The sequence below is a fragment of the Amblyomma maculatum genome, chromosome 11, assembly GCF_055883805.1.
Source record: "Amblyomma maculatum isolate TAMU_Amacu chromosome 11, ASM5588380v1, whole genome shotgun sequence".
NCBI classification, from domain to species: Eukaryota; Metazoa; Arthropoda; class Arachnida; order Ixodida; family Ixodidae; genus Amblyomma; species Amblyomma maculatum.
The window spans coordinates 22393618-22421049 of NC_139354.1; the positions used below are offsets into that span (position 1 = coordinate 22393618).

Below are 27432 nucleotides of genomic sequence, written 5' to 3' on the forward strand. Positions count from 1 at the left end.
TGCAGACATAAACAACAGTTTATTCGAACACTGCAGAAAATGGGCATTGCCAAGCATCACAGTGATGTGTATAGAGCAGAGAACCAGCAGCCAACATGTTATGCCAGCAAGCTAGAAGTGAGACATGTAAGCAAAAACTATTAAAAAAAACTGACTAGGATAAAGTAGAACTACATGTGAACAAAACTGATAATACAGGTATAAAAAACAGTTGACCTAAAGGGAATTGATTTGTCTCGCACAGAACGTCGAATATAGCTCATGGTAGCAGCAACGAATAGAAGTTTTGTGTTTTGGTGGTTCACATTGACAGTCATCATTAGGTGAATACTGAGAGAATTCTTTAAATTTTCAAACAGTGACTGCATACGAGTTGGAAACATTGAAGCAATGTGTGCTGTTGCATCTATTTATATCACCATACCCTATGGAGAGGAAAGATATAGAACATTGAAACATAAGAAATGTGCACCAAAAAGCACACCACTGTGCAATCTCAAAATGTGAAGAACTGAATACTCACACCAGTGAGACATGGAAAACATTCAGCTGCAAATTCTCTTGTCAGTTACTTGATTCACTAAGTCATCACTTACCCCTAAGTCATCAGTTATCACAATTTCCTTTTCTGTCATACATTTGATATAACACTGATGGTTAAAGTGTAATGATAAATTTTCAGTTAACAAGTCATGAATCTCTTGCATATAATTAGGGCATCACAAGGAACAAACACTGAAATGCTAATTTTGGCTCAGGCAGTGGCACATTTTTTTTTTTACATAACGCTGCTATCATCATCAAGTACGACCCATGTAAACCTTCATATGACTAATACTTAGGGCTCAGCACAACACAGTCAGGCCCTAATACCGATATATATGCTTCAGAAATCATCCAGATCTTCCAAACGTAATAAATGAGTAACTAGCATTGATTGTTGCACAAACATTCTGCTTTTGAAACAAATTTACTACGCAAGTAGAATAAAAAAGAAAAGTGAAATAATTCTGCTTAGCTTAGAGATGTGGCTGTAGTTGTCCGTCGCCTACACTTTTCAACGTAACCAGCACGGCGGTGTTTCACCTTTGTTCACTCACTGTATGCTATCAAGAGATGAATCCTAAGTTCAGCCTTCCCAGCATTACATTTTGTCTGGCCCCATGAAGATTTTGTGATGAAATAGTTTGGCTTTGAAGGTTCCGACCAGATTCTCCCTAACGGCGATGATCAAAAGAAATTTTACTAGGCTTGGGATAACACAGTTTTTACACATTTTACAAATTAACAATACGAAAAGTAAGTTTCACTGTCCTCCCCAACCCTGATTGTGTTCAGACAGGTCATCAAACAGCACGCAAGAGTGCATGCAACACCTTACGTAAAATACGTGCCCTACTGATTTGCTCTTCTGGCAATATTTTGCTCCGTAATATAGTAGGCTCCATTCACAGTATTCACGTGTACTTTTCAATTAGTCTAAACGCTAAGTAAGAGAAAGGCAACTCTGCACGCTAGACCAGCAAAAACGACAGAAGTGGGACGGCATCGATAATTCATGGCAGTCACAGTGCAAAGTGCTAGTTTAATTATTCGTAGCACATCAGTTTTGACACTTCAAAGCCTGCAGAAACAAGGAATCACCCAATAATGCCAAAGAAGGAGCTAATGCCAGGAACTGTAAACTGTAAACATCATACTAATGGCATAATGTGTTTTTAAAACACTATATTTCGAAATTTCTGGGCAGTTTGAGCAGTTTTTGCTGCTTTATTAGTTCCATTTGGGAACAAAAAAACACCAAAGTTTGTGAAGATGAATCCGGCTGCCTGAGATGTGAAATGGGCATTAGGTGGGTAAGTTCTGCACATATAAAACAATATGCATAGAAATAATTTTATATGTTGCTTGTTTTACGCAAAACATCTGTGCTGTAATGAAATTCATGGCGTTGTACACGAAACAACTGCCTCAAACAAAAACGACAAAAATATGAGCCAAAAAACTACTTGTGTTCCTAACTTTGGTTTCAGCATCCCACTAGAAAAAAAGAAAAAATTTTCCATAAGTAAGATAATGCAACAAATGCCAATTAAACCATGTTTTTGATAATTAGTGCTGAGAATAACTTTATGCTGCCACAAACATTTCGATAAAAATAGCACAGTTATATTTCAAGCTATGTTACAGCCATGTTCAAGACAAACATGGAAAAAGCCATACATACTGAATCTTGTTACTCCAATGTGTCCTTTATTGCACTTTGAAATGTTCTTTGAGGGCTGAAATTTGCATCTTTATGCAGGAAAAAACACAGCAGGGTTTGATCAGTTCGCTTTAGAGAACATAAATTTATTCTTAACTGCTGGATGCAATAAGTTGATCATTTCTGATTGCATTAAAGCTGTACCATTCTGCCAAACAAGCAGTAAGTGTGGATGTAAGGAAGATATCATCGGTTCACTAGGTCAAAGATGAAGTTCACAAAGTGACTCCCCATTCCCTAAAAGACGTGTATCCTAAAAACAAAAATATTGCTCTGCATATTCTTGTATGCATGTTGTTGTCTGTGCATGTAATGAACACCACTTGGGCGTGACATAAAAAGCTAAAACATGATGAACACTGAAAGTAAATGATAGAAATAACGATGAAGTACATCTCTACTGTTGCCCAGTCATCTCAGCATCACAAAAACCCGGCAGCCAAACAAAGACAACCACATATATGCTCTGTCATCATCATCATCATCAATCATCACCAGCAAAAAAGCAAGTGAAACATATCTATACATGAAAAAAAAAAAACACCACTTAGAGAAATACTGTCAAGTCCCATTGCTTAACATCACAGAGATGCCAGTAGTACAGCCAAAAAGCCTATGGAAAGGCTTGACAAAGAACCTGCACTCGCCTATATCATCCTAAAAAAATAATCCCAAAACGCTTAACGGTGCGAGGTTTACGGCATTTCTCTTGTGCTGCAGAACCTTCCCGACAAAGGCACGTATTAAGTGCATAGCGTTTTCACCAAACATTTGATGGAAAATGAAGAATGCAACAGCTTGCGATAACGTGAATGTGACAACCAATACAACACGGTTAGTGTGAGCAGCTTCGGGTAGACAACTTTTCCTGGCTTTGGAAAACTGTTTCACACAATCAACGGTTTCAACGCCAAGTTCTCGGCAAACCCTCAGCGACATGGCGACCCATATACAATACTCGATTCTACATCAACAGTTTTTATCAGCTTTAGTATTACGCCGTAGAAGGCAGTACTAGTTATATTTGCAGCGGTTTCAACCATTCCAACATTCTAGCTAACGAGCGTGTATTAAAATCTGGTTGCCAGCCCAGCAGTTACTTGCAAAACGATGTATTTAATTCTTGCACGTTTTCCAACATTAAACTTGAAAATGGCATGTTAAGGAGCACCATTGTGCAGTCGAATGCAATGGCATGAGAAAGACAAAAAAGAAAAGTAAACACCAATTTTGTTTCGTTTGTTCAATGACTAAAGGAACAGTCCACAGAAATTATCCACAACAGCTCACATCACATGAGCTTGCAGAAGATGTTTACATGACTGCACCTCTACAAAACTAGTGAATCAAACAAAAAAACCTACAACAATCCAAAAGAATGGAAAAAGAACAAATGGAACCACAACACACTAGTACTAGTGAATTCATAGATCAGCAGCTCACTTGGAAAGCTTCAAAGCATAAGCTGCTGTCTTAGTTTCAGACAACTAGGGCACGAAAAACCAGCAGTTTCATAAGGTGACGAAACAACACAGCTGATAACAAGAACTTTACAGTTACTTCATCCGTACCACTTCATAACATTCCAGAGTCGTCCATGAGCATACAATTTCAGACCTCCTTCACATGCCCTTCATCCTCCCCAGTGATTCTCTGAGGGCATTGATCCTTTTCACACAAATAGAAGCCTCAGAACATCACAGCCATTAAAGGAACAATGACAGCTTGTCTGTTCGCCCCGACTTGGCGAACTGTGTGGGCTAGAGTAAATGAGGTGATCCTGGTAAGCCTCAAAGACCTTAACAGTCACTGTTATCTTGAGAAAAAAAAAAGAAATAAGACCAGATCATTGGCAATAAAGGTGTTGTCTTAACAGTGGCGACTAAGGCCTTGACCCATGTCTTTTGTGCTATGCTCTACCAGCAAACTTCGAACTAGGCCACACATGAAAACAGAGTGGAGCAGCTCAACACTACCGGTTCTGCACTTAGTTCAAATTCATCTTTGGTCAGTCAAGAAGCTTAATTGGCATGTCGCAAATCATTTTCTTTTTTCTATTTTTAGTATTCATTGAGAAGCTATTAGCAGCAGCTCTCACTGCTATTTTTGTGTTGGTGTGGGCATTTACGTAGCCATGCAAAGGGCACTTATCTAACAGTATTAGTATGAAACTGAGAACCTACGGGTACACTGTGCAAAATACCTGTGCCAAGTCTTCTTCGCACTGTTACTGTCGCTAGAGAAAACATTTCAGACAAAGCGCAAAACGGCTTGGTGACTCCGGGCAGAATATTCATTTTCTGAACTTCAGAGGATAGTTCATTTGAATATTTTGACAGATGGCTCTGGGAATTCAAAATCTTTCCCTCATTTCAAACTGGCTCATCTCAGTAATGGGTTTATCACATCTGCAGCACTATCACACACTGGACAGAATTCAGCGGGGAGAAGGAGGTAACATCGAAGAACTTGTTCCTGTGAAAAAGGCAGGTTCTTCTGCTCCAAATGAGTGTGCTGCTATCGAGTAAGCAGAGATTTTTCGAATATTGCTAGCATCATAGAAAATGTTACAACTGTGCTCCTACGAAGAATTAAGACGTCGCTCCCCCTGCGAAGCATGTGCGAGAACTTCCTACACATCATACACAGCATTTCATTTTCACTATACCAAAGGAGAGACTGACCAGTCAGCAGTTTGAACGACTGTCAATCTGACCAGCAGACTGACCCTTCTGTTGTAGAAGCATGCTTGCCCAGCCTTTGTCGTTCGCCAAGTCAGGGTGAAACTCGACACGCGTCAGCGTAGCTGGCGCTCGCAGCCTGCAGCGAGAACCACAACACAGTGGAGCACAGGTAAAGCTTAAAGCGCCGACTTGCGGTTCAACGGCTAGAAGACTTCCTAAAATGGGCAGCACCGCTTGAAGCACCCGATGTGAGCTTCTGAAGTCGCCTCCCGCTGCGATCTTGCAAACGCCAAGAAGATCTGCTCCAGCGTGGTGTCGCTCACAATGTAGTCTTCGAAGGAGAGCTCCTGCTTCAGCGACTCCAGCGTTTCAAAGAGCTGGCTCCACTTCAAGGTGGTGTCAGTGACGTGGAAGTGGAGGAGAGCCTGGTAAGAGAGGCAGAGAAAAAAAGAGGAACTGTTGTGTCACCTGATACTTAGCTAAGCAGACGTGTTAATCAGAAAAGAAAACAATTTTCCATAAAAATAAATTCTCCCGTTTTCCTTCGATATTGTCAACGAGGTACAGGGTCGTCCGCTCTTAGTGCGAGCAGGCATGCTGTCATCAGGGAGGCACTGCCTCCAATTCAACCACATGTCGAAGTCGTCGACCATGCAAAGCCCCGCCTTCAGGTTGCTTTCAGCCTGTGCTATTTTGTGCTTCGATGTGCAGTCGCCTCCCGGCGCAATGGCACTTCGAAGAAAGCCTGCTTCTTTGAATTCAGACTCGACGACCCTTTACATGAGAAATGTACGAGTGAGCTGTGCAAAATTGTGATGGCACACTTGCCAGCCTTTTGTGCTTGGTGCCGATACTACTATACAAGGTATGTGTGAGGTTCAGCCACCACCGTGGCACTTTAGGTATCCGAGCCGATGCTAGATTTCTCCTTCATTGTTCCATAGGTTGAAGCTGGCACATTCTAAGCTCTTCCCTGCGGGCTTCACCTCAGTGCATCATCGTGTGGGTGGTGCGGTGTAGCCTCAAGATGTGGCGGGGCTGTTTGGTGAAAAGGCACCACTCTGCTGACGCGCACCACTGTGAAAAGGGTAGCGGAGGCTTCAGCAAAACGGGAAGGTTCTGGCGCGTTTATTCAGAACAGCGGCAACGGCAATTGTATGGCCACTAACTTTAATACTGTAGTCAGCAATTATGGGGAAAACAATGTATGGGTGAATCGGTGAAAACTGCAGGTCGCCTGCACTCGCAAGTCCCCGGCAGTCTAAATCACCTCGTGTTCAACGCACTGCGCAGTAGTGTTACAACATTACAAAGTGACTGTGTGTAAAGAGCAAGTTTTCAAAGATCGCAGGGACGTATGTATACTGTTAAGTCGTGAAGAATGCCATGTGTCGACGTTGCTGTTCCAGACACTAAGAATGGGGCGCAGAATTTGATTACTTTATTAAGCTATGAAATGATGACTCGCTTTGCACAAGCGACAAAGTGAAGCAATAGGTTCGGTGAGATAGCGTAAACAAACCTACACATAATAATCTCATTACAACAGACCTTGAAAGTGATGAAGATTTTGGTCTGTTGTAAAAGAAGTATGTAGTAAGAGTAATACTGTTACAACAGACTTTTATGTAGACACTAAATGAGTCTGTTAAAACCAGAGTGAATTACAAGCGACAAATTTGGTCAATGAATAGATTTATTTGTCTCTAAGCCTTCTTAAAAAAGCTAGTCACCTTTGACTGTACTGTACATTTAACAGCTTTGGACACTATGCGTGTCTCCATCATCACAAGGCTGTTAACTTCATCTGCCGCCATATCCTCTTGCTCAAAATATTTTTTCAGGCATTGGATGGATTCCAAGGCTTGAGAAGTTATTTTCTCAGCTCCAACTTCTCCGCTACCTTCCTCCTCTTCACCTTCTATGTAAAGATCTGCAGTGGGCACTCTGCGGACTTGAGCGACAATTTCTTCATCTGTTAACTGTTCCGTGTTCACCAGGTCATCATCTGCAGTTACATAGTCCGAGAATTGTTGGTTCCCGAAGGCCTCTTCAAAGCTGCCCAGAGACCTGGATCTGGTTGGTCTTCCTGCGGCAATATGGGGTCTGAGCAGTCACTGTCACTGACTGGAAAACCTGCTTTTCTAAAGCAGTTTTTTATTATAGTTGGCTGAATCTGCGCCCACACAGAAGAAAGAACCTGGACTGCAAATCTCAGGTCAATTACTGAGTCTCGCTTGGCTTGCATGTCAAAAAGCAAACGCTCAGCGAGGCGTGTGCGGTACCTCGACTTCACTGAGTGCACAATGCCCTGGTCGATAGGCTGCGCTTTTGACGTAGTGCAGGGTGGAAAATACGCCACCTTTGTGGCCTGAAGCTGTGGAAGCTGCATGTGGCTTGAGCAATTGTCAAGGAAGAGCAGCACATTCCTCTTCTGCTTCTGCATTTTGCTGTCAAAATCCAGCAGCCACCTGTTGAATATGCTTTGCGTCATCCAGGCGCTTTTATTATAATTCCAGTCAACGGGAAGGTGCACATTCTGCAGGCATAGCGGAGACTTGCCTATTACCAGCAGCCTCTCTTTTTGACTCCCGTCCATGTTGCAGCAGAAGAGAACACTAACCCGCTCCTTCGACTTCTTGCCGCCATGGCACACGTATCCGGAAAAACAGAGCGTCTTCCCTGGCCTCAACTTATAAAATATGCCGCTTTCGTCGGCACTGAAAATGTCGCGCGGTGCGTAGCCTTCGAGGTGCATTGGGAGGACCTCTGCTTTCCAATCGGCCACAACAGTGTCGTCAACGCTGGCCGACTCGCCAGAGAGGCACTTGAAGGCGATTCCGTGTCTTCCTTTAAATCGGTTGAGCCAACCTTCACTGCACTTGAAGTCTTCTCAGTTGAGAACAACAGCTAGTTGCTCTGCACGTTTCCGCAGAAGCAGACCATTCACGGGTATGTTTTGCGAACGGGCGTCGCGAAGCCACACCAGCAGGGCCTCCTCGACGTCGGGGAATAAAGCCTCGCGGAGTTGAAACCTCTTGGGCTGCAAGTCACCCGAGACTTTCTTTGCCAGGATTGCCTCCTTGGCGCTCATGATAGAGTTCACAGTTTGCTTCGATAAGCCGAAAGCCATGGCAACGTCCACCTGCTTCTTGCCTTTCTCGACCTGCTCGATGATGTCAAGCTTGTCCTTCAGGGAAATCTGCTTGCGCTTCGTCGTTTCTGGCGGTTTAGGATGCACGGCACTGGCTGATGTAATCGGCTCCATCACGCTAACGTCCCGACGCACAGGCTGGCAGAATAAACTAAGCACACGCCGCGCTGAAAAACGTTGGCGCTGAACGTAACGTCCGCACGCACAGGGACTGACAGGACAAAGAAAACGCCAGGACGACAGGCCGCTCAGAACAAACGTTGGAGCCAATGGGAGCCATCCGTTAACATGGCGCTGAACGTAAACGCCCCAAAACATTTTATTCCGAGAGGGGACGCTATCAAACGGCATTTTTTTTAACAGTATTTTGGAATTATAAGTTCTCAGTAATCATAGCCATAGAGCTAATACACATCATAGCAAATCATCCCTCCTTCTATCAAAAACACGATCAAAAATGGTCAAAGCCAGTCCAATTTCAATCCGGCCGAATCCAAGCCAAGTACGGCCGCATCACATTGGCCACCGGCTGTGTTGATCCTGCTGGCCATGGAGGCTGCCGGCGCTGTTCCCCCCCCGAAAGTTTCCCAATGTTTGAAGTTGGAAGGTATTGAATTTGGAATATCCGCGAGTAAAGAAGTCCGCTGTAAAAATTGTATAGGAGGGAATTTATACCCAAAATTTATTCTATTGTATCCGAATGTCCGCTGTAGCCGAGTCTGCAGTAAGCGAAGTTTAGTCAATTGAATAGATAGGAAAACCAACCAAACATCGCAAATCGGCATGTTATAACCGAATATCCGTTGAAACCGGATCCGTTGTAACGAGATTATACTGTATTGCAGCAATGCCTTATCCACTCATCTCCTTCCCCCAGTGCAGGGTAGCAAACCGGTTGCTTTTACTGGTTAACCTCTTTGCCTTCCCTCCTCATCTTCCTCCTCCTCCTCCTTTGCATTGCTTTCGCTGCGCCAAGAACACTGAGTGGGCTGCATTATTGAGAATGCATTTCTTTGCCTGACCTTTAATTCTTTTGCTGTGCCCATCATGTGAAGGGAAAGTAACGCTTTTAACGCCCATTTTTAATGGGGAAAAAAAAAGTCAGGTTTACTACATCATCTTTAATCAGGTTTGCTACATTATCTTTCCTCACGCGGTTTCGAAGATATTGCACTTTTTGTTTGCTAGATAGTACTACTGATGTAGTTTTATCGGCACCCCCCTTGTGCCACCCATTTGCTAGAAGTTCGCCAATTATCTGGCATCAGAAATCAGTACAACATAGTGCATTGCTTTCATGTGTGCTTGATACACACTGGCCAACAGTTACCAGTTCAGAACACACAACAAACACACAATATATCAGGCATTGTAGCCGATGTAACATTATACAGTAAAACTTCGTTAATTTGGCCCCCGTTAATTTGGAAATTTGGATAATTTGGCCTACTCACTCCCTCCCTTCAAAAATGTACATATGTCTACATATGTCTATTCCGCGCTAAATTGCGAGCGCACCGGTTAATTTGGACTGGAGACGGGCCAACGCTGCCACTGAAGAGAGTTTTCGGAACACGCGTCGCTACGGCCATCATTCCCCAAGAACCGGAACAGCTATTTCAGAAACATACGGAAGGCGGCGCTGCTCTACACTGAACACTAAAACACTAAGACAGTGACGACATCCAAAGAGCGTCTGCGCGTCAGTGGTGGTGAATGACTGCACAACCCAGCCCAAGAAGCGCTGGTGATGACAGTGTGAACTGCAGCGAGGCTGTCCTGCAGAGCGCACTGTGACCTGTGCCCACAGTATTACCTTTCTTTGCCTCCCCCTTTTTTTCTTCCTCTCAGTTCTCCTATCGTTCTTCTCTGTGGCCCCCAAATTATTTTTTTTCCTCTCTTCCAAATAACGGCTAGGGTACACAGGGCTAGGGCCCACCCGATGCAAAGAGGAAAGCCCCATCATCATCATCATCATAGGTGAGATTTGGGATCGTGCGTCGCTGCAGCCATCTATTCATCCGTAACTGCATTCCGCTATGTAAAAAAGGTGGCGGTCGCTACTGCAGTTTCGTTTCTCGGGTGACGAGAGCTTGGAAGCTTCGGAGCGGTCATCTTTTGCATTTTCTGCGAGGTTCTTTGTGTTGAGCCTGTGTGTGAAATGTGCAGTGCCGGGGGACCCTAGTGCTACTGTTTTCTGTCGCATTGGCGGTGCCGGCAAAATACGCAAAGTATGCGGCTAAGGATCTAGCGACGAAAGTGAAGGTCCTTAAAGCGTTGAAGGACGGCACTTCCAGAGAACAGGTGACGCGTCAATTCAACGTAAAAAGAAGCACGCTGTCAATATACGTCAAGAATGAAGCACAGATAACGGAAGTTTTTGAAATAAGAAATTCCAGTCGGAAGTGTTTGCAAACTGCAGCTCACCCACCCCTAGAGGACGTGTTGTTGTGGCGTATTGCTACTGCATGTGATGCATTAAGCGGACCATTGATCTGTGCACAAGCCGAGACCTATGCCCTCCGAATGAATATTGATCCATTCAGGGCTTTAGAGGGCTGATTTGCACGTTTTAAACACAGACATGGCCTTGTTTTTAAGCTATGTGCGGTGAAAGGGCTGAGGTGGACAAGAACGTGGTCAAAGACTGGAAGAACGTCCAGCTTAAAGAACACGTGGCAGACTACGCCCCGAGCGATGTTAGCACGGACGAAACTGTGCTTTTCTTCAAAGCGCTCCCAAATAAGACAATAGTGTTCAAAAGGGATGTGTGCAGCGGCGGAAAAAGAAGCAAGGAGTGAGTGACCATGTTGCTGGCAGCAAATATGACGAGCACGGAGCGTCTACCACTTCTGGTCATTGGGGAGGCATGGAAGCCTAGATGTTTTAATAACGCTTAACACCTGCCTGCGGAGTACCGGGCAAACCATAAAGCTTGGATGATTACCGATATTCCGTGCGTGGCTGCAGGATCTCAACCGACATTTCAGCGCGAAAAAATGTAAGGTGCTTATCGTGGTTGACAACTGCACCGCTCACTCCAACCTACAGGCAATCCGGCTCATGTTTCTGCCTCCAAACACTACCGCCGCCCTTCAACCTATGTATCAAGGCGTTATCCAGTATGTAAAAACAAAATATCATAAGCAAGTGCTGGAGTGTACGCTTCTTTGCATGGACCGGAAGCAGGCATGCATCACTACGCTTCTGAGTGCCATACATATTCTGGCTCACGTGTGGGCACACATGCTAGCAGAAGTGGTCGTCAACTGTATTAGGCACTGTGAATTTGTGCACTCTGGCACAAGCTTGGAGCCTGCAGGGCCATTAGCAGAGGAAGACTACGATGAGTCATTCGTCGGCCTGCTCCCCACCGAAGTGAACCTCGCTGACTACACTTCCATTGATGACGACGTTGTTGTCGCTGGCCAACTGAGCGATTATAAAATAATCAGCAATGCCCTTGGCGTGGCAGATGAGGCGTCCGATGATGAGAGCCCACTCGATGAGCACGGGCCGTGTGATGAGCCCCCGGTGCGTTGTACCGCTAGAGAAGTCGCGGATGCTCTCGCAGTTTTAGAGGACTTCTGCTACGGTGCTCCTGGCAACACACTCACCCTGGAAGGGTTGTCCCATGTCCGAAAACTGGTCTTCACTACCCAGCTTTCCACGAAAAAGCAGACAGGCACCACAGACTTCTTCACAAAGTAAAGGTATTCAATAATAAAAAAAAAAAATCGCATGCAGTTTTTGTGGCTGATTCGATAATTCGACACTTGGATAATTTGGACATTTTTTTCACTCCCGTGAGATCCGAATTAACAAGGTTTTACTATATACTAATATTTACCAGTCTGTTGGGAACCGCAATGTAATAAGTCTGCACACAAATATTTCAGCTACATTAGTATTAACAATAAAAATCCAAAAAAGAAGGGATGCAGGAGGACATTAATCTGTACACGAGCATAAGACTGGACGCAAGCAAGAGCAGAGTATAAGTATTTATGTGCAACTGAATATAGATGTATCTCTTACCAGGTGGCTATATATTTCTCTTACAGTGATGGTAGCGTTTGTGAAATTCCCCAATCAAAATGGACACGGCGTATTCCTGTGGTGTGCGGCACACTGCTAAATTTTTCCTGGTCGACTCTGCGAACCCACAGTGACCGCCTTTTGCAGGTCAATTTTACCTTGCGGAACAGAGAGCATGCCTTTCCAGGCTCATTCCTGTTGCCATCTCCAAAGACACGGCAGCCAGGTATGCTGACTGTGTGCTCAAAAATTTCCATCTAAACACTTGTTCCGATCACACACACTGTGCACATGATCCTGCATTTGTTCTGCGGCTAAGCAAGCGGCTAAGCAAACAAACAATAGAGGGTCTCTTAAGATGTCTCTTAAGAGAACGGCGAAAGTGGTCATGATGAGTCATGCCTAGTTGTTGCAATCATTATCACTCATCGCTAAGCATTTTTGGTTGTTTCCAGTAAGTTGCTGTCATTTCAAGTCGTTTGACATATTGGTCATTTCATAGTCATGATGAGTCATGCCTAGTCACTGTAGTAATGAACACTTATAGCTAAACACTTTTACTAATTTTCAATCAGTTGGGGTCATTACAAGTCATCACTTGACATATTGGTCACTTTGTAGTCATTAGCAGTCATGATGAGTCATCCTAGTCATTGCCACTTATAGCTAAGCATTTTTACTCATTTCCAATCAGTTTCAGTCATTAAGTCATAGTTTGACATATTCATCATTACTAGTCATTTTAGTCATTATTAATCATCACAATTAGTCATTAGCATTGGTTATTAACTCTATCAATGTCTATAAGTTTTTTCATTACCTATCACCATCAATCGTTTTCATTCCTATTCGCCCTCCTCACACGTCTGCAATTTGCGAGTGACACATCAATACGCAGATGTGTTAGACAGATGCGGCGTACAGCTCCCGCGCACAGATTTCACTCCATCAGCCTAGAAAGGCTTTTGACTTAAAATGTGAAACCAGTGAACCACCGCACCTTGCACAAAAGCACGAATCTTTGACAGCACAAATTTTTCCTGGTCGATTCTGCGAACCCACAGTGACCGCCTTTTGCAGGTCAATTTTACCTTGCGGAACAGAGAGCATGCCTTTCCAGGCTCATTCCTGTTGCCATCTCCAAAGACACGGCAGCCAGGTATGCTGACTGTGTGCTCAAAAATTTCCATTCACTTTGACGAACTATCGAAAAACGAGGAACTCCCGCATAAGACACGCATTTCACGCGCACGCTTGGAAGGGATATGGCAACGTGGTCACCTGACCTGCATCAGCCAGTTGGCAGACCGGCAGCATGCGGAAAAGGAATGCGGTAGTCTGAAATTTTCCAGTGGCGGATAACATTCAGCGATCCGAGAACTTCACTGAAAGAAGGTGCTCAGGGAGGCTTGTCACTGTCGTTGTCGCTATTATCGCTGTCATCGCGTACGTTCGCAACAGCACTAACCTCACTCTCCAAGTCCAAGTAGCCTGTTTGCTCACCCCTCTCAAAGTTCAGATACTCGGCGAAGCCGGCAGCGTTGGACTCACCATCCTCTGCGTAGAGTGCATTGATGCAGTCGCAATACTCTGCTCCTTCTTCATGAAGCCTACATGGGTTGCCTGTCATGGCATCAACACTGCTTTCGCTGATAAAACCAGCGAGTTCAAAACACTGCCTGATCAATGTGGGCTCCACTTGTTTCCAAGCGTACACTATGAGGCATATGGCTCCAAGGAGGTCGATGGAGTACTCCTTGCCATTGTCGTAGCAAAGGAGCACGCGCTTGAGCAGGTGGTGCCGATAAATCTTCCTTTGAAGCAGCAAGGCTTCCTGTCTTCTTGACAACCAGTAGAGGCACCTTGTGATTACCGCACATGTTCGCGATGAACAGTGCATTAATTCTGTTCATGGTCTATTTACTACCCTTGACAGCGAAGTCCTTCAGTGCGAATTTTTTTGTTGGCAGCATCTCATAAAAAAGTGCGGCCTCGTCAAGTTTGTAAACATCATCTGCACCGCATTCGCTAAGCAGCGGCGTCAAAGCGTGCCTATTCTCGACAACGCTATCATTAGTACAGCCGCTCTCACCACGGACAGTGAGAAATGTCACATTACGTTCTTTAAAACGGCTAACCATCCTGTTTCTACATTCGAATTCTTTGTGCCCAAGTTGCAGAACTGGATCGTTGGCCTTCTCCCGCAGTATAGTTCTACTGACGGGAAGGTGGGCTGCGTTTGCTTTCTGCAGCCAGCGAAGCAGAGCAGAATCTACATCTTGATATGCGGGAGCCCGCACTGGTGACCGCTTCGAAGAATGTGTCTTGCCGTAGGCCTCTAGTATCTTCGACTTGCTGCTCAGTAATTGTGGACAACGTCGAGAGGGGCACGCCGTGCCTTTTAGCCAAATCGGTCTTGGAACAAGCGTTCTTGTCAAGAAGAACTCCTGCTTCAGCACTAAAATCTTGTACTTCAGCATTTTGTTCACTAGTACGGTCACAAAGCTATCACTTCTGCACAGCTTAAAAAACAATGGCGCAGTAGCTGACCCCTAACCGCCACGCACAACACAAAGAAATGGTGCAGATGAAATCTGCGCAGCGCATACTTGCGGTGTTGGAGGCATGAGGGAAAAGCGGTTGCAACATAGAAAACGTGTTGCCCCTGACCCAGTGCGAAGAGAGGGTAAAACACGGCATGGGATGCAGTGGGGGCGAGATCACGTGACAAAAATGGCCTGCCCGCCGCATTACAGTGAAGCACGTCTTCTCTGCAGGCGTGCGTTTCGGCGGTTCGTGGGCTATAAAGCGCGTCTCCTATAAATCATTGCCATCACTATGTGGCTTTGCCTCGTGGCTTCGTAGGGCCGTCATTTTGCAGGCTTTGTGGCAAAACATGGATTGGGCATTGCCGCATTGCACCCCAAATTTTCTAATTAACCGGGCTGGCGCAGGCCGCTGGTTCGAATTATCCGGTCAAATTTACATTGGAAAATACGGGACTGCAGAAAAACTTGCAATTACCAGAGATTTCGAATTAACGGAGTTCGAACTACGGAGGTTTTAAAAAAAAATGTCCCAAAGGGTACACCTGAAAGGTGGACGCAAACAAAACGGCTACACGCAGCTGTAGCCAGCCACTGCTTACCTGATGGCTGTCCCTGAGCACACAGTGGTTGGGAAATTCGGCCAGTATGGCGTTGCAGATTGTTGTCGTCGCACTGGAGCTGGCGGCTTGCTCCTGGCCCATTTTGACGATGACCGTAAAGCCCTCGCCAAACTTGGACTTGAGGTGCTGCGTCGATCCAAGGCACCGGAAGGATCCGTTCACCATGATGGATATCCGCTGGCACAGTGCCTCACACTCCTCCATGCTGCAGAAAAGAAACAAGTCCAATTAAATCCACTTCAGTACTTTGGCAGTAGCTGAGCCTAAACTTTACTTCTGGTAAGCAACACTGCTGCAGAAAACCGGTATGATAATCTTGTGCGTTTGCTTTCTTCAGGAATGACAGATTAGGCACGTGGCCCAAGGAGCCAGTGCAGTCAGGAGTAGACATGCCTTACGAGGAACATGACAGACATGACATGACAGACACAATGATGCAACAGATAAGACGTTTGGTTGTACGATGTTGCATGCTGGGCATGCTAGGCAGACATGACACACGATAGACATGAAGGATACGAGAGACATGCCTTCTCTACCCCGAGAATGATGCTTCTAAAGGATAGTCAGCACAAAGTGGACATGACAGAGAAGGAAGTGAGCTGTCATGCACACTTTTCTTTCTTCTCATATCTAAGCCATATTTTACAGACTGCACTCATCATCATTCGCTAAAGCAGATCTTCTAGCTAATACCTTATGAAGAAATGAGTGCTCTGTTTCAAAATTCAAACTACTTCCTAGGCTTCTAAGCGCTCCATGCTTCCGTCCAATTTTCCCGATTTAAACTGAATACATTATCCTATTGGACTTGCACAGAAACAGAAGGTTTGCTATCCACGCTCCTTAAATGAGAACCTTGGCAGTGGCAACAAGTGCCGCCCACCTGTGACTGGTGAGGATGACAGCCGCCCCCATCAACTTTTGTACGTCGTCGAGGCCTTGCCAGATCTTCCGCCGTGCCGCCGGGTCGACGCCGGCCGTCGGTTCATCCAGGAACACCACCGGAGGATTTCCGATGAGGGCCATTGCAATCGACAGCTTCCGACGACTTCCACCACTTTATAAATAGAAGATGAGAACAGGATGCTGCTAGGCGGCACACACTTCAAACAAAGCTGACATGAAACCCATTTTTGATATATCAACAACACCTGATTTACGAACCAAGAACACAGCAGGCCAACAAATATTTTACAATTATAATGACTAGATACAGTCTTCGTCAAAGGTTTAGAGCCCAGAGGAGCTTCCGTCTAAGCCGTGCATGCAGTCGGGCCCCTGCAGTATTCATGGATGTCGTACCCATTGGAGGAGGCAGGACCAAAATCTTCTCACCTTCAGAGGATTCGGAAGGCTGGGGATGTGTTAGAAGATATGCAGTATACCTCAGAAGCAAACCCCTCGGCATGCAAACATTTGACAAAGACTGTACCTGCTCTAAACATACGAGACTAACATGACTTATAGAAAGGCAGAAGCCCCACCGTCGTGGCTCTGTGGTTAGGGGTGCGCGACTACTGTGTCAGGGTATCCGCTTTGATACCAGCTGTAGCAGCCACATTTCGATGGAGGCAAAATTCAAACAGCCTGTATAATGTGTGATGTCAGTGCATACATGTTTGGTTTGTATTCAGCCGGAAAAATTGAATTTCATAATGTCCGAATGTTGACCTGCGATCGAACAGCGGAACATATTTTATAATTCCGACAGGGGCAAAGCACTAATATGTGGACAAATCATCTAAAGCTTGACATAAATTTGAGCTTTGTGAATAGCGAAATTGTGGGTGTGAAGAAAATTTGAATATTGAAAACTTAACGCAAATCGAATAGGATATTTTTAAAATCTCATGAAATATATTCTGCGAAACATGGCCGGAAAAAAAAAGAAGCAAATAGAAGTATGTGAGTAAAAAATTTTTAGCTGCAAAGTCAATACTAAGACTTTATTTACTCTCGTAATGAACCCAATCCTTCTAATGCCATTTCTATAGGCGGGTTCATTATGCAAGGGCAAAAAATTTCTGGAGATGTTTTTGTAAGAGTTGAAATTTTATACGCCTGTCCATCTATCGATCTGTCATTAATAAAGGCACACGATCAGCTGCGATCATGTCCATGTCACCAGCTTTTAGCAGTGTTTGCTTGAAAAGGTGATAGCTTAGTGGGAAAAGGTGGCGGGGGGGGGCTACTATGTGGGTGCGCTGTTTAGACATGCTGTAAGAGGCAAGTACATACATCTGCAGCCAGCTTCTTGGGACACTGGCTAAGAAGGACGCTGTAGTGGAGGGCTCTGTATAATTTCGACCACCCAGGGCTCATTAATGTGCAATGATTATGAAAGGGGTCCACTCCATGAAGTGATTTGCATTTGGCAAGGTCTTGCCCATTGCAAAGAATAGAAACGCAACTGAAATTTGCTCTTGCGTTAGCGAGGACATTAAAACTTTGCATAACATCTCCCAGAGTCGTCTTGTGACTTGTAAATTTTAAGCTTCTAGATCTAATCAGTTTCGTATCAGACCGAGTAGACCTTGGAAGAGTGCCCACATGTTGTTAATCACATTGCATTATGGGTCACAAACCTGTAGGCTTCAGTGGTCTTGTCAGCATGAGCCTGCAGGTCTGCCAGGTTGATCATGTAGGCGACAACTGAAGGCACGCGGTGTGCGGGGACACCGCGGATTAGCGCAAACAGTTCCAGGGTCTCTCGTCCTGTCAGCCTGTCAATCTGGGCATCGAACTGGGGGCAGTAGCCAATCTTGGACTGGAACTGCAATGAAAAGGCATCATGACTGACTTAAGTCATCCAGCAATCACTGGCAGACCTGGGTTATTCAAACAAGAAAATGAGTATGAAAGGTCTTATAAGACAGCGAAACAAATAAATAAATAAAGCCAGAGACAAGAAAAGCACTGTAATCCAGATGCGTGGTTTGGTTTGTGGGTTTTTACATCCCAAGGTGACTTGGGCTTTGAGACACGCCATAGAGGAGGGCCCCAGAAATTTCGACCATCCGGGGTTCTTTAACGTGTGCCGACGTCACACAGCGCACAGGCGCCTTGCTTTACGCGTCCATCAAAAAGTGGTCGTCAGAGTCGGGATTCCATCCTGCACCCTTGGGCATAGCAGTCGAGCACGCTAGCCACTGCTCCACTGCGGCAGTTACATCTGCCTAGATGTAGCCCAAAAGAATGAAGCTCAGATAAGAAATGAAAAATGTTCAGAAGTATTACCACCAGTAAAGAAAGGAAGAAAAGAAAGAATAAGTAAATAAACAAAAAGTAAGAAATGGAGGAAGGCGACTAAGTGGCAAAAGAAACCACCCGTAACATATTCAACACAGTAATGAGATTAACCAAAGCCCCTTTAAAGCAGCTTTTGGAGCAGCTTTCTGGTGCAGAAAAGTCAGTGTTTGGTACAAAAATATATATACCATAAGTTTTGGTGTATAAGCTACTTTCCTCTCTTCTATTTTTAGCCAGTGCAACTTAGTATAGCATGATGAAAATCGCCGCACCTCACATTTTGTCGTTTTTAGCAAGCATATTCGAAAAGGAAATCAATGCGCAAAACAGAAAAAAAATTAAGTCATTATAGTCAAATCAATATAACGAATCGCAGGTGATCGCCTAATATTGTTCATTATTTTGAAATGTTGCTGTAATAAAAAACTTGCAATTATAAGCCAGTGGTCAAACCGATGCATGAAAATGATGTACTTTGGCAGTAGGCATGTGTGAAGACAAGCAAAATCTCAAATGAAAATGCTCAACTAACTTTAAACGTGCTTTATTTGAAGAGAGCATTTTCTTCTGATGCATGCGACACACAGCACCGATTAAAAACTCTCCACACATCCCACTTCACGCAACACCTCATCGTGTACGTCACTGCACTGAGCGATGTAATTGTGGACTTCATTCGTGTGCAATAAAACATGGATTCGATAAGACTTAATCTTCAGTGCTCACTGAAGTCTGACAATCCTGTCGCCATCTTTCAAAATATTCCCGGTGGTCGATGGGACAGTGCCCAACTCTCAGCAGAGGCCGATTTGAAATTTTCCTGCATTTATTTCTTGCAATATGGCTATTCATTCCAAGAGCGAAAACTGCCTCAGCTTCTTCTTGATGCCATTGCTGGCTGCATTCATCGTCGGATCTCAGGTGAACCTGCCAATAAAATTATTCACAAGAAATATTCCTGCCCGTACGCGCGGTAAATGACCACTACCAAATTCCGACTAGTAAATGACGCAGAACACAAACTTAGCTTAGCTCGGCTACGCTAGGATACAAGTAGCGGGAGCTACTTTGCTCTGGTTTCCGCATGTTGGCGAGCCTATTGTTGAGCTTATACTGATTAGCAATGAAGAGATATTGGTCGTCACACATCATTTGTTTTTATTTCACGCACAGAAAGAGGGACAGCCCAGTGATCAGTATTAGTAACACGCAGTAGTTTCCTGAATGTATGCAATGTAAAGATTCCCTTTGATACATGAGATCAGTAGCGGTCCCCCATTATGTGGTTGCGATGGTGGGATTTGATGCCAAATTAAAGTCGAATTTCTGTTTCGTATGATGTCTAAACAAGTCCTCCCTGTTGAAGTCTCCCAAAATCACGCACAACTCTGAAACTGTGCCGTAAGCTGGTACACAGGTGAAACCCACATTAATCTTATGTTTGACAAATGTTTGCTGCGAGCCGTAAACTCACTGCATAACAATGCAGCTCTCCACAAGTCTAACACAGCAGGCTCCTCCATTGTTCACTGCGATCGAAGGCAGATGTCTGACAGCAGCGACACATTGTCTCGCGCAGATGCAAACTCCGGCTTTCTTATTAGGTTCAAGATGACTGGTATCAGCAACCAAGTTACACGACAGGCTTTTTTTTACATTCTCTTCTGTTGCTGTCGCGATTCCTCTTGACCTTCCAAAGGCTCCATCTGAGCTGCTATGCGCCGCCTGTTACTCTCTGCATCCTGCAGTCTTCGCTTGGCGAGGCGTTCTTCTCTCTGTTCAGGCATCTCTACTGCTCGCTTGGCCTTTCGCTATTCGTTCTTTGCTGAATGGCCAATTACCAGGCGACAACTACTGGATCCGAGAAACTGAGCCTCTCCTGTCGATGCCGCCACCGAGAAATGGCCCGACTCTCCTCCATGCAAAACAACTGCGCTGCGGCCGCTGTGTCTCGTCTCCGTTTATACACGCAGTTGCGCACACGCAGTTATGCGCATAGCTCACGCGTGGCATCCGCGTGACGGCACGCGCGGCAGCACCCAGAAGCAAAGCTCTGGGTGCGGCACATTCCACACATTCCAGAGTGGTTCCACAGTAAAATGCTCAGCCGAATGTAGCTCTCGCTACAAAATGCAGGTGGCTAGGCCTGCTGGCTTTGTGGTGGCACTAGGTGTTGGCACGAGATATGGTGATGATGATGATAACTAAAGCCCCTGGAATCCACCCAGAAATGGTGGTTTTCTGTTTCACGAGAGAGTTGCAGCACTGTTAATTTTAGGTGAATTCGTAATACTAACGTTTCTTTGTTACAGAAGAAAGAATAAATTATGTACGTTATTCTGAAATATGTGCCATATTGAAATCTGTAGTTGTAATATATTTGCACATTTAAAATATTGAATATCAGTTGGGGATTTTCAAAAATTTCGTTAATTTGAAAACTTTGGTTAATGTGGTGTTCATAGTTATAAGATTTGACTGTAGAGAGTATTAGCACACTGTAATTCACTTGCAGATACTTGAGCTCCCCTGTGGCCCTAATGAGAATTTACATGCAACACATACCATATCCCTGCCACAGAGTAACCAAACAGCATTTTGATATCAGCATTTTCACTACTGATCTGGTGGCCAGTACAGCAATTCACATTACCATGGGTGTCAATGCCTAGTGAACATTCGCCGAAATATTTCACGAATTTCATTAAAAATTCAACCAAATCTACATGGGCATTGTTCCCGAGGCATCTCCTCGTCACTTCAGCAGACCACCTACCTCCTGGAGGTCATTCTGGAGGCTGGCCTCCCCCAGGTAGGCGTTGCCAGAACTCATGGGCAGGTCGCCGGTCAGCATGCGGAAGGTCGTTGTCTTGCCGGCGCCATTGACACCCAGGAGGCCAAAGCATTCGTTCTTGTGCACCGCAAAGGTCAGGTTGTCCACAGCCTGCAGCAGATTCCAACATTCAACAAGAACTGACACTCCAGACTCCCAGGCAAAATACGTACACCAGTGTCTACTGTGGGAGATAAGGCAGCGAAAATGGGGGGGAATCGCAGAAGGAAGGCTGTTACCTGAAGAGCTCTGAAGTTCTTCTTCAGGTTGAGTGCAACTAATGCTTCCTTTGCCATGCGCCCACTCTTGACCAGCTCTTCAACCGCTGCACGCTCCGCTGCCACGTCATTGTCTTCCGCGGTGCTTGGCGCGTGGATGTTCATCTCGATATCTGCGGGCAAGACCATTGGTCCACCTATCAGGGCAGCACGAAGTTGACATCGTAGGTTGAAGAAAGCAACAAAGCAAAAAAGTCTAGTACTACAGTAAAACCTTGTTAATTTGTAGTCATCGGTACCGTAAGAAACCTTCGAATTAGGCGTGTTTTCGAATTAACCGAACACACCAAGAAATACGACTCAGGCAAGAAAATTTGTTGCAGGAACGCACTACATTTATTCGACATATTTTGAATTACTTAAAGTAATCAGAGACGCTGGTGCGTTTGATGCGCCCAGTAGTTTGAGGCTCTGAAGTTCATGTTCTTGTGTTGGTCAGACACGTGAAACATTTCAAAACTTTCACCGTGGCACTCAACGAAACCGCGGATATTGCTCAGCGATCCGATCAACTCACTTTGTCGCTGTCATCGCATATATTCGCAACAGCAGTAACCTCACTCTCCAATTCTGAGTAGCCTGTCTGCTCATCATTCTCAAAGTTCAGATAATCAGCGAAGTTGGCTACGTTGGACTCACCATCTTCTGCGCAGAGTGCATTGTTGCGGTCGCAATATTCTGCTCCTTCCTCGTCAAGCCTACATGCGTTGTCTGCTTCGGCGTGCTTTCACTAGAAAAAATTAGCTGGTACTTAGCTTTAGGTACTTAGCCCGGTAGGTTGCGAAAGCAATAATAGCATGGCTATGCAATAGTTCCGTTGCCGTTCTTCTTCTGTTTCCTGAACGCATCGTTGCCGCCTAGTTGCATTCCTACGTTCTTGAGTGTGAACATGTCGACAAAGAGTCTTCACTGTTCAAAGTGTCCATTACATTCCATTCGGAGTCGTCACCGGTTGAGAACGATTCAAGAGAAGGCGACACGCTTGTCTAGCTGCATCTTGAGCACGCCGTCGAGCGAGACACTGTTCCTGTTCATCTGTCTCTGTAGCCCGCTGTCAATTCCTGACTTCATTGAGACGGCGTGACTTTTCTTTGTTTATCAGGATGCATAGCGAGTGCCTCAGCTGAGCAAGCGCGAGCATTTAAATACCCATCGTTTTCCTCCTCCTCCTCTCAACTGTGAGAGAAGAGATGAAAGCAGCACCTCTACTCGGTAGCAGCGTGACTCCAGCTGCAGCGCGCCGTGCCTGCCGATCGCCGCCACCCACCGATTCCACTTGGTAGCCCATCGCTCACAGCTGGTATGATGTCACAGCCATCTGGGGTCATTAAAGGTCAAACGTGCCTACCGACCGTGGCTACGCGAAGGGCTGAAAATGAGAGTAGTATTGCTTTCGCAATAAAACAAGTGTGTTCAAAACACCGCCTGATCAATGTGGGCTCCACCTGTTTCCAAGCATACACCATGAGGCATATAGCTTCGATGAGGTCGATGGAGTACTCTTTGCTATTGTTGTCGCAAAGAAGCCTGCCCTTGAGCAGGTGGTGAATATAAATCTTCCTTGTGTGGTGAATGGCACCTTGGTTCATCGGCTGTGAGATCGAAGTGATGTGCGGAGGTAGAAATACCATCCTGATGGCCTGGAGGTGTGGGATGTCGCCACATGCCGGGCAGTTGTCGACAACAAATAGTACATTCCTGCCCGAGGCCGCAAACCTACGGTCAAGTTGCCGCACGCACTCCTCAAATACTGCACCTGTCCCCCAGGCTTTCTTACTGTGCCTGTAGACGAGTTCATCCTTGGGCGGCAGCCGCATATTTTTGAAGCAGCGAGGCTTCCCCGTCTTCCCAACAACTAGTAACAGCATCTTGTGTTTACTGCACATGTTCGCACAGAACAGCACAGTAACCGTCCTTGGCATGTTTTCTACCCTTGACTGCGGTGTCCTTCACTGTGAATGTTTTTGTTGGCGTCATCTTATAAAATGTGCAGCCTCGTCAAGGTTGTAAATGCAGTCTGCACCATATTCGCAAAGGAGCGGAGCCAGCCAAAATGTGGTTCTTCCAATTCTCGACAACTCTCTCGTTAGCGCTGCCACTCTCACCACAGACGGTGAGAAATGTCAAATTATCATGTTCTTTAAAACCGCTAAACCATCCGTTTCTACACTTGAATTCTTTGTGCCCAAGTTGCTGAGCCAGGTCGTTGACTTTCTCCCGCAGTATCGTTCTACTAACAGGAAGGTGGGCTGCGTTTGCTTTCTGCAGCCAGCGAAGCAGAGCAGGTTCTACATCTTGATATGCAGAAGCCCGCACTGGTGACCGCTTCGAAGAATGTGTCTTGCCGTAGGCCTCTAGTATCTGACTACCGTAAAAACCCGCGTATAATACGAACCCGAATATAATACGAGGTGAAATTCTGGAGACGCGAAATGGAAAAAAAAAGTTTTTACCGCATATAATACGAGAGAGAAAAAACAAGACATTTATTGAAATCGGACCTCACACTTCAATCACTTTCATCTTCAGCAGCGCTTTCCTCGGAAATTTCTTTGTCGGACAAATCATCCCACAGGTACTCATCTTCTGTGCCATCGAGGGCGTTTGAGATGCCGCACTTCTTAAACGAACGGCGCACAAGCTCCTCTGGGATGCTTGCCCACGCGTCCACAATCCATTTGCACAGCGTGGCTGGCGATGCTCGCTTCAGCCGCCCGGCCGGCGTCACTGCAGGCTCACCTGACCGCATCCATTCCGCGTAGCATCGCTTGACTGCGTCCTTGAAGGGTTTGTTGACACAAACGTCGAGAGGCTGAAGTTGTGAGGTCATCCCACCCGGAATCACAACAAGTTCTGTGCGGCAGTCGCTTAGCAGCCTTTTCACCGAGTCGGCCAAATGGCAACGAAACGCGTCCAGCACGAGGATGGATGGAAAGGACAACAGTGCACCGGGCCGTTTGCACCACACTGACTTCACCCAGTCGAGGACAAGATCCTCGTTCATCCAACCTTTTTCGTGGCATCTCACGATGACATTCTTCGGCAGCTCCTCACCTTTCGGCATTGTCTTGCGCTTGAAGATGACATAGGGCGGGAGCTTGCGGCCGTCTGCCGTGCACGATAGCATGACTGTAACCCGCGTCTTCTCGTTTCCAGTAGACCGGATACAAACTTGTTTAGAGCCTTTCTCATGGACGGTGAGGGGCGATGGCATGTCCAGGTAAACCGGCGTCTGGTCAGCATTGCCTATTTGCCCCAGCTGAAAGTTTTTGGTCTTTCGCAAAGAAATCACGTGGCGCTGAAAAGCCACCAGCAGCTCTTCGAAGGATTCGGGCAGCTTTTGTGAAATCGAGGTTCGCCGGCGTAGCGAGAATCCAGCACGGCACATATAGCGATGTATCCAGTGCTTGCTTGCTTTGAAGGCGGAGCTCGGAATTCCCTTTTCCCTTGCAAGCTCCCTAGCTTTTGCTTGCATAAGCTCTACGCTCACAGCTAGATGCGATGCTCGCTGTTCTCGTACGAACTCCGTCAGAGCGAGTTCAATTTCCGGGAATGCGCCATTCTTTGGCCCGCGAAAGCTTCTTCGCATTCCCTTGCACGCGAAAAGGGCTTCTTTCTGTCGTCGCCATCCGCGAATGCTTCCCTCGGTGACGCCAAACTGCCTCCCGGCCGCACTGTTGCCGATGTTTTCAGCAACTAAAATCACCTTTCTCTTAAAAGCAGCCGAGTACTGTTTCCGAGACCCTGGCATCCTGCTCGTTCACTTAAAGAAAAAAGCGTGCACTTTTTCGCGAACCGTGGTTTGCACGAGAGCACATGCGCTGATGCTGTGCGCACTCGACGACTCAACAACAAAGAGACGACACCTCGACGTCGTGGCCACTGCGGGGTGCGGCCACGTTAGGGCAACGAAGCCAAGCCGTAGCCGCACATCGATAACAAAGCCAAGCCGTAGCCACGCGGCAACAACGAAACCAAAACTTCTCGCAAAACTTTGACATTTTGGTTGGGATCCGCAAATAATACGAGGCGGAAATTTGGAACGCTGAAAGTTGGAAAAAAAACTCGTATTATACGCGGGTTTTTACGGTAGTTGCTCAGTATTGTGGAAAACGTCGAGAGGGGCACGCCGTGCCTTTTAGCCAACTCGGTCTTGGAACAAGCGTTCTTGCCTGCTTCTTGGATCAAACAGAACTTCTGCTATAGCGTTAAAGTCTTGTACTTCGGCTTTTCGTTCAATAGCACGGTCACAAAGCTAACACTTCTGCACAGCCCAAAAATAAAAAACAATGAATGATGATCCAAAAACAACAGCACAGTAGCCGACCCCTAACTGCCGCGCACAACACAAAGAAATGGCGCAGGGGAGACCTGTGTCTTATCGCATACTTGCAGCGTCGGAGGTACGTGGGAAGAGCGGGTGTGGCACGAAACACATGTTGCTCCTTATGCAGTGTGAAGAGAGGGTGGAGACGCCATGGGATGGAGAAACAGTATGCATGCCACGCTGCAGTGAAGCACGTCTTTTCCTCTGCAGGCACGCGTTCCAGCGGTCCGCGGGGTGCACTGTGGACCGATTTTAGTGCAGTGTGCTCCGGTTGGGGCGCTTCACCTATAAATCACTGTCATTGTTATGTGGCTTTGCCTCACGGCTCCGTAGGGCCGTCGTTTTGCCGGGTTTGCGGCAAAACATGAATTGGGGATTGCCACACAGCCCACCTAATTTTCGAATTAATCGGGCTGGTGCAGGCAGCCGGTTCGAATTATCCCATAAAATTTACATAGGGAAATACGGGACCACAGAAGACCTTCAAATTATCTGGGATTTCGAATTTACCGAGTTCGAATCATCAAGGTTTTACTGGAGTTGTCCCATGTCAGGAGATGCATTTCATCTTTTTACCTACGTACAGCCGTGCACCGCTAATACAGCCTCTTGAATATACACAACTCGAATTGAGAACAATTTTTCTGAGGAACAAACTTTTTCAACGTGTTTATGCCACTTTAATATGAAAACTCTGAAAAACAGACGGTGAAAATTCATAACTCATTAAGGTCTATTTATTTTGGTTAGGGCTAAATATGGACAGCAATCATAAAATCTCAACTGCACCCTTTTGCAGCAATAAACGAGTCTTTTACAGCCAGATAGACTAACATCACCAAGGCGAGCAAGGGTCATCGAACAGAGTTTCCATAGCAAAAAAAAAAAGTTGCACAAAGTTGTCCTCAGTGTCCTATAAATCGTATATCAACACCACCTCCTTTGGCTGTACAGAATATTGCTGGCTCAAAGCATTACCTACTGCTGCTAAATATAAATAAAGAAGATTGACTGAAGCAAGAGTGAAATCCCAACGCACCTCCATGCAGTCTACCGCTGGAGAGGGACTTAATGCGATACCAGATGCCGTAGACGTTGGACTCGAAGAACGCCAGCAGCAGGAAGAGCCCGATGCCGACAAAGAAGAGGTACAGCATCTCCCGGCCACTGCCCCAGCGGTCCACGCTGAACGCCGAGTGTGGAATGTAGCAGTAGGTGTCATTGCCGCAGTCTGAAAGGCAGACAACGATAGGCTCTCCTTAGAAACAAAAAATGACCATGGCCCTCTGGTATAATTTGCCGGCAAGATGGTTGAAATAAACGCTTTTTCGTGGGTGATCCAGCGACGCGTTTCATAGGATGCCTTGTACAGTCAAACCCACTTACTATAACAATATCGTCAGGTTTGCCATGTGTTCTATGGTAAAATAA

The 27432-nt window shown here is 45.8% G+C and overlaps 1 protein-coding gene across 3 annotated transcripts in view; it reads right to left on the reverse strand.

Annotated features, from left to right (window-relative positions):
* Positions 1 to 2: 2 nt before the first annotated feature.
* LOC146173099 (phospholipid-transporting ATPase ABCA3-like) overlaps positions 3 to 27432 on the reverse strand; it is a 95555-nt gene continuing 68125 nt past the window's right edge. For 2 of the 3 annotated variants that reach the window (XM_084584462.1, XM_084584460.1), the window contains 7 exons: positions 27041 to 27232; positions 21636 to 21811; positions 21340 to 21507; positions 17900 to 18087; positions 16198 to 16371; positions 15291 to 15516; positions 3 to 5375 (listed from right to left, as the gene is read on the reverse strand). In XM_084584462.1, the coding sequence (XP_084440588.1) occupies positions 5166 to 5375; positions 15291 to 15516; positions 16198 to 16371; positions 17900 to 18087; positions 21340 to 21507; positions 21636 to 21811; positions 27041 to 27232 (1334 nt within the window). In that variant the 3' untranslated portion in view covers positions 3 to 5165. The remainder of the gene's footprint in view (positions 5376 to 15290; positions 15517 to 16197; positions 16372 to 17899; positions 18088 to 21339; positions 21508 to 21635; positions 21812 to 27040; positions 27233 to 27432) is intronic. The other variant, XM_084584461.1, reaches the window with a different exon arrangement.